The following is an 8,341-nucleotide window of genomic DNA, read 5'->3' as shown; positions in this document are numbered from 1 at the left end:
TGCAGCAGCAGCAGTAGGCGCTTGGAGCCGAGTGTGTAGGTGGTCGCTGTGTAGGTGACCTAAGGAGAGCTGCTGGTTGGCACAGGAGGGTTGGCGCTGAGGCTGCTGTGCAGACAAAAACAAGAGACACAGCCGTATGGTGTGAAGGGCTAATCACACGGTTGGTGATATAGAGGGCTGATTCTGCAGAGACACCGGGGAAACTGTCCAGAGTAGTGTGAAAGGAAGCTGAGGCTGGTGAGTTTGAGGCTGCTGGTCGAGCTGCTCTGCAGGCGTGGAAAGCAGAGGCCAGGGTTCATGTTGGTAACCAGAGAAACTGCTGGCTTTTCTACTGGAGGCAGCTACCTTATTTCGAGACTTCTGGTATGAAACCAAGAGAAGCTGTGGGTAGTGTGTGTGTGTGAGTTGTTTGCTGTGAGTATGTGATAAAAGGAGAGTGTGAGGAAGAGTGGGTTGAAGTTTGTCAATTAATAAAATCTATGGTGATGGATCACCCCTTGTAAATGGACAAAGAGGGTTTGTGTGATATGTGAGTGGCTTAGCCTTGCTGACAGATAAAAGGCTTTTATAATGAAATATCTGAGCTGTTGAAACTGCCTTTCTTTGGGTATCTCTGGGTGGTGGAGAGAGAGAGAGAGATTTTTTCTTTCCAGCTAGAGAAGCAAGTGGTGCCCCTTGTGCTTGTAAGTGTTCTGAAGGTGGTGAGTCGGCGAGCTATAGTGGCCTTCTTGTGTTCTTGAGCTGCCTCACACCATACAATAGTGAAACTTTAGAAACTTTAACATGAACATCTAAGATCATAGGAGCTAGGACTATATGAAGTAGCATCACGCTAAAGGCGTCTCTTATCATTAAGTAGCATCACGCTAAAGTCTTCTCTGCACATTTCACCGTTGAATTGACCCTAACGCTCATTCTTTCTTGGTATGCTCGGGGCCTTCATCCCCTCCCTCGAGGTCCCCGGTCCAACGGCCCATCTTATAAGCCACCCGGCGGAGGAAGAGAAGTCCGTTTTCTCGCGCCTGGGGCTCGACATGCAGAGCGTTGTGGATGGACCCCTCGATCTCGGCGTAGTATCCCGCGGCATTCCTGTACATCTCGAACACCATGCCCAGTTGGAGGTCATGCGAGATGCTCCCAGCAAAGGCCGCCAGCACGCTGCACAGCGCTGAGAGCATGCCGCAACCACTGAGCAGGCCTAAGCTGCTAAAGCCGTTGAGAACCGCGGCGGATGCGGCCAAGAGCGGGGCTGCGATAGCCAGGCACTTGTTGACCTTGATCACGTTCTCCGCCCATGTAGTGTAGGTGTTGATATCTGAAACGCGGAGCAGCGCGGCAAGTTGCTGAAGATCGTTGGAGATGCGCTCGTCCCAGCCGTTGACGGTAATTTGTGCGTCGATCATTGGTTCGAGCAACGGAGGCAACTCGGCGGGTGCTATAAACAACGCTGGAACGGCTACTTTAAAGGGGAACTTTTTCAAGCCTCCTGGGGTGAGGGGCATGGGGTAGGCCTTGTCGAGAGCCTGAAGCCTGCGCTGCGAATCTCGCAGCAGGGAAGGGGTGTGATGCCTGAGGTGAGGGGACACCTGCAACGCATAGTCGACGTCGCTAGCCAGCTTGCGAAAGAGGCGGGCTGCGCTACGCTGCTCCTCTGCTAGCTGGGAGGGTTGAAACTGGTTGATCACCGCCATCATTGCCGCACATCCAGCGTTGAGCAGCAACGCCGGCAAGCTGAGGCTCAGGCTGTGCGCCTGCCCGTCGAGGCTGGCAATAACGCAGGCTGTCATGGTGGCCATGGTGAGCGTGCCTTGAAAGAGTTTATTCCAGTTGTCCCTCTGCTGCGCGAGATTGGCGTGCATCCGGGCTCGATCAGCGGCGACATTCGCCAGTAGGTGCAGCTCCGCCACGACGAGTGATAAGCTGGCCTCATAGTCGGTCTCCTCGGTTAGTACTAAATGCGCCGATTCATAAAAGTCCAAGGACGTCGCGTGTAGCACGGAGCCGGACATGCTGGTTGCAGCATGTTGATCAGTATCGATGGCGCTGCGAGACAACGTGGCGGCAGCAGGTTTACTGTGGCGATATCGACTACAGCTGTAGCGACATGCTGTACCGAAATGTCTAATATGAACACCGACGTAATTTTTCCTCACGGACGTATCGGAATGCAGGTGCTCTTGACGGAAGGCGCTGGAACCACTACTGCCAATATAGGTCAAGGCCATGTAACGAGTTAATAGGACCAGAAGCAAAATATAGCTGCTCGGTATTTCTCTGTGATTTGCGCGATGTTCTTATCTTTTTGGTGTGATGGACTGGCTTTTCGGCTTCAGAGATCTCTCGGCCTTTTTTATATATTGCAGTAGGTTTTTGAGCGGGTCTCGGCTCTCGAGAGACCCAGCGTACATAACACGGTTTCACCTTTGAAAAGAGATTTGACCCTAACACGGTTTCGTTCCGATTGAAAAGTATTGTGCTGAGTAGACAAGACGAACTCTCTTTTGAAAGTCTCCATGGACTTGGCCTATGGTAAGTGGGCCCCCACAAGATTTCTAGGAAACACCATTCGAAGTTGGTATCCGCTGCACAAATCCAGTCTCCAAGACTGAATTGTAGTACTCTTATGAGGAGCTTGTACATCAGGTATAGTGGATAAGACCTTGGGGGGCTCTATGGACAATTGTAATTAGACAATGCAGAAAAAAAGTAAACCGTGGTGGGGCCTTAGGAGGTTAGGGAAGAAAGCCATAGACACAGAGCATAGAGACTCGTACCAAGCACGAATTAATTGATATTATTAGGGTGTTTACAGACTAATAGCTTGCCCACGAAAAAGGTTGAGAGCTATGGCAGGCACCTTTTTGAAAAACAAGAGCAAGCATGTTGTTCCACGGAAACACTCAGAAGTGATGGTGCTGTCCACCCATGTGCTCTCAAGTAGAGCAGCTTAGATGGTGATCTAGACAGACTCTGGATGGAGTATGTACAAGGTGTATAAGGGGGTGGATACTCACAAGCATTGGATACCTTAGCTCATGTAAACCACGTCCATATATAGTACTGTAGGCAGTGTGGTAGATGCATATACAATGAGGACGATTACATTGCGTAGACACGGTCACCGCCCATGCATCAAGAATGCGGCCCACCGACCACTGCCCACCACTAATGATGGACCTAGTATCCGAGAGAATATTCTAGAGAATATTTCTCATACCGTCTCTCCTCCTAACGAGGAATATACCGCTGACCATCTCCTAACCATCATCAATGGTCACAATAATGACCCCATCGGCCGGGGTTCCCCACTAAAGACATGCACGATGGCTACTCCTCATAATAGGGGCCTAAGAAATGTGCATTATACATCAAAGTGAGATACATGCTGAGAGGCAGGCATTGAGTGTATACTAACAGGTAAGCATAAGAGTTCAAGTCTAGTCTCACAAGTTGGTTTCCAACCACTGGCATAGTCTTACACGTGCATCAAGTCGCTAGTTGGTTTTCTTATCACTGCATAGTCTTTCCATGTTGCATCTACATTTGCTTCCAAAATCTTCTCGCATACTAGAGGTGCCACCACCAATCTAGGCATTGGTATAAGAGTCTAATGTCGCGCCTAATATTTTTTGGTCAAGGGCATAGTCGTGTGACACGGGGTCATGCATGGCATTTCCTTATACATATCTGCATGTTGCATACCCAAATATATAAAATAACAAAAAATAAAAATAAAAACTAAAAATCTCGAAGCTCACTACACTCACGCACTATGCACTTTTATCTTAAGACTAGAAGCCTCGACATCAGAAGACATCCAAGTACATTTTGGATGGGGGGGATCTTGGCGGGATTTTTCTTGGCCCAAGATATGACCCATCGCTTGGATTGCCCCTCAATTGCTGTCTTGCACAACATGCTGTTCATTTTACTATGGAGCATATAGGAGCATATAGACACTTGCATTTTTCAAGTGCATGCATTCGGCACTCTTATTTGTTTATACCTGTGCACATGCATATACACTTACTCTTAGTTTCAGCAATTTCGACATCGACAACCACTCTGTACTGTTGCATCATATAGATATCTCAAAAACCTCTTATACTTAGGAACACTAAGGCCTCTACATCGACAACCAATGATCTCTTCAGTAAGGTTGATCTTCAAATTTCCTCAGACTTCGATTTTCCACCCATAGGTCCGAGCATGGACCTACTTCAAGCAAGGGGATATGTTAACCACATGGTGGTTAACTGGGCAATTGGCTTAGCCGCCGGACCCACCCACCAACACATTAAAAGGGATATGATTTTCAAGACATAAGTGATACTATAAAGACACATGGTGGTTAACTGGGAAATTGGCTTAGGTGGGCCTACCAATAACACATTAAAAGGGAGATGATTTTCAAGAAAGAAGTGATATTGTAAAGAGATCCCAAGTTTTGGTGTTTTCCTCTTCCTCTTTTGAGCCCATGTCCCAGGAAAAGTTTAAGATTGGGATAGAATCTATGTTTTGATAAATGAGATCATGGGATATAGAGGTTGGTTTGTGTTATCTTGATTGATTTTGAACAACTGTGGATGAATGTCTGAAGTTTAGGAAGTCGTTAGTTAACCCATTGTTGAATCACTCATCCATTGTGAATAGGATTCGGAAATAACAAGGCCAGTCTACGGTGTCAAAAATAGTTAGTTATGCATCAAGGATGGTTAACTGATGGGATGGAGGGGTAGATATAACCTATTTAAATAGAAGGGTAGAGGTATGAATTCAAGTCTGACACTTAGCTAATAGATAGGAGTCGCTAGTCGCAATCAGCTGAGTCCAAATCGGAATAGTTAGCACAGTTAGTTGAGGTCAACTGTGGGTCAGCAGAATGCTTGTGATGTGAAATCCCTTGATTTTAAAGGTGCCTGAAGGAATGTGGATGTTAGAAAACATTTGAGGAAAGATTCTATGTCAGTTAAGGCTTATGAGTCAGACTACTAAGGTAGTTTTCAGCACAACAAGTGAAGGTCAGAGAGAGGTCAGAAGAGGGTCAGCAGAGAATCCAAGATGGCTCTAGGGTAGTGTATTTTAGGACAACAGACGTTGGAGGATTGTAGAGGACCCTCATGGCTCCAAAACCACTCCACATAGCCCTTAGAGTAGCCTGCTGTGGATAGCCTATGACCCACATCCCACAATAAAACACCAAGAAAGAGATAGGAAGAAAACCTAAGACTAAAGCTTGATGCTTCATAATTTTGCATGCTTGATGCTTAAGAAGGCTGGGTACAGACACCAGTTATAAAGATAACTCGCTCCTCACTAGGCATCACGATTAAAACCACATCAAGGTCATCACACACACCCTCAAAACCATGATTTCACCTTTGTCCCCTTGATTCTAAAAGCCTATAGACCTTCCTCTTGTAAACAAGAGTATTCACCACTTTGAGGTAGATATTCAAATTATAGCAATGTGATGAGCTATGGTGGATCAAATACTAGAATCAACATCATTAACAAAGTTATTAGCAAATAATGTGATTATGAGTAATTAACAAATAGCTTAATGTAGGCATGGATAATCAAAAACCAGCAAATTCTCATTAGGCCAATGTCTCAATTTATAGAGTTTACATCCAAAAATCTAATCCCACTGATTTCTCCTTGATTCACTCCACCTCTTTTGCTTGATTCTCTCCACCTCTCCCAGAATATCTCCACACTTCCTAAATCTTCTCATGCTACCCTTTATTCTCTCCTAATAGATTCTTCTCACCTTTTCATAGGTTCTCTCACATTTACAGATTCTCTTTTACAACCTCTTGCCAAGGGATTGTTCCCACACACACCCTATTCACTTGTATATTTCAACACCTCCCCTCAAGTGAATACTCCTAGCACACCTGGACCCTATACCAACAAGTTTCCCTCTTACTTGATAGTCCGCGACCAGTGTCTAGCACACCTCCCCTCAAGCTAACTTAGCACACCTGGACCCTATATCAAGTTTCTCTCTTACTTGATAGCCCGTGACCAGTGCCTCAAGTCCCTAAACTCATAGTCCTTGACACACACTCTCTCTCTATGTTTCCAAGGCTTACTATAAGTGCCCGTGACCTTGACTAAAGTGCTCACACATACATCTACCATGTGGCCTACATCATTGGTGGCTAAGAGGTGGTTTTAGTTTATTGGGGAAGGTTACATTGGGTTGTGGGGTTTCTCTCTCTCTCTCTCTCTCTCTCTCTCTCTCTCTCTCTCTCTCTGAGATTTCCACATGGCTCCTCACTCTTTGGAGCCTCACATCTTCTCTTGTCTTCAGTCTTCTTGTCGTGGCAGCTTCTCTTCACGCGTCCATGTCTTCCTCTTCTTTCAGTCTTCTTGTGGCAGCTTCTCTTCACGCATCCATGTCTTCCTTCAGCTTTTCTTCTTGGTGTGGATCTTCCTCTTGGAAAGAGATGTTCTTCTTCTTTCATGGCTGGGGCCATGAGCTTGTCTGTCAGTTCTTCTTGCTCCATGTGAGCAACATGTTTAAATGTTTTGTTTGACAGTTCTTTTGGGCTTTTGATGTTTATCTTGTATCATTATGCAATGCAAACCCAAATCTATGCGGGAGGTCTTACCTCTTGCCTTACTCTGGGACAAGGGCAGTGTCTGATCCCATTTTTACACTGATTTAATGTGCCCAATACATAATGCATATAGCATTCATTCTTATGCATATTCCCAAATGCAACTCTGGCTGTGAATAATCTTGAATTTGAGTGTGATCTGCAAGCATTAACCAAGGGTTAAATGCAAAATGATGATTATCACAAATTTATTAGCATAATTTACATTAAATCAAGGGTAACCAATTTGTACGGAATGGTTGGAGTATCAAACCAACTCGGAATTGCAATCTGAAGTTATAGGGATTTGTATCAAATACCTAATGGTTAATTTGAACCCTCAATTATACCAAAATATAGTGATTAGCATTGATTAATCACTGATTACCAAATTAATCCTCTATTTTGTGTGTAGAAAACAGAGTATGCGGGGAGCCCAGATCTGGGACCTTAGAATTCAAATGAGCTCAAATCCTTTCAAGGCCATCAATAGCAATTAGTCTTGTAGAGGATTAAGCTAAGACACATACGATTTGACCAAACATTGAATGCTTAATCTTTGTTTTACCAAAGTCCCCTTCAGATTTGATGAAGAGCTTGGATCTCACTGTAGACTTGATCAAATCAATTTCTGACTTCACCAGCTTGTAGAGCATGCTTGAAAACACTTGGTGCTAAGAGGGATTAGACCCATTTAATTGGATGAAGTAGAGATCTCTGATTTGCTCTAAAGAAAAATGGTGCTTCTTAATCAGCAAAAATCCGGCGCTTGCATGGGCAGTTTGTTGCGTTGATTCAACTGGCTAGAGCATAAGGGTGTTGGCTATCTATGGCTAGAAGCAATGGAGCTAATGTTGAGTGTGTAAGGAGATAGAGCTCCTCCACCAGCTGGGGGTACAGAAGGCTTCTTGAAAATAACTAAAAAATTGATTATTTTCTAATTATCTACTAATCCTAATTAGCTAGATAATGGGCTCATAAACTTGATGAATTCTAGGCTTGGCTCTGATACCATGTTAAAATTACAGTAATGTGATGAGCTATGGTGGATCAAATACTAGAATCAACATCATTAACAAAGTGATTAGCAAATAATTAAGATGTGATTAGTGAGTAACAAATAGCGTAATGTAGGCATGGATAATCAAAAACCAGCAAATTCTCATTAGGCCAATGCCTCAATTTATAAAGTTTACATCCAAGCATCTAATCCCACTGATTTCTCCTTGATTCACTCCACCTCTTTTGCTTGATTCTCTCCACCTCTCCCAGAATATCTCCACACTTCCTAATCTTCTCATGCTACCCTTTATTCTCTCCCAATAGATTCTTCTCACCTTTTCATAGGTTCTCTCACATTCACAGATTCTCTTTTACAGCCTCTTGCCAAGGGCTTGTTCCCGCACACACCCTATTCACTTGTATATTTCAACAATAGAGATATCTTCTATACCCCAGATATCAAACACTCAAATATAACCTTAACAATCATCAAACAAGTTGTTTTTCAAACTCGAGCATCCAAAAACAAGGCAAAACCAACAAGATGTGAAAAGATATGATGATCACAAGTAAAACCTGGAAGAAAACTTTACCATTGAGCCTCAGTATAATCTCAAGAAGGGTAGCCTCTCATTTGTGGCCCTAAGGGATCACTCATAAATATGTAAGCATATCACATGGGTTCAATGGAAGGGGTTTTTAAAATCTATTTTTTACACAATTTTTACATA

The 8,341-nt window shown here is 44.1% G+C and overlaps 1 protein-coding gene across 1 annotated transcript; it reads right to left on the bottom strand.

The window, feature by feature from the left end:
* Positions 1-607: 607 nt before the first annotated feature.
* LOC147635801 (putative F-box protein At4g22030) lies at positions 608-2,299 on the bottom strand. Its single transcript, XM_086802246.1, has one exon. It carries the CDS (start codon positions 2,223-2,225, stop codon positions 912-914), a length of 1,314 nt encoding a protein of 437 aa, XP_086658372.1. The 5' UTR covers positions 2,226-2,299; the 3' UTR covers positions 608-911.
* Between the last annotated feature and the right edge of the window lie 6,042 nt (positions 2,300-8,341).

Source organism: Cibotium barometz, chromosome 9 (genome assembly GCF_041138505.1).
Source record: "Cibotium barometz isolate CiBa-2024 chromosome 9, ASM4113850v1, whole genome shotgun sequence".
Lineage (NCBI taxonomy): Eukaryota > Viridiplantae > Streptophyta > Polypodiopsida > Cyatheales > Cibotiaceae > Cibotium > Cibotium barometz.
The sequence above is the reverse complement of the archived record's forward strand: the minus strand, read 5'-3'. Positions and strand labels throughout refer to the sequence as shown.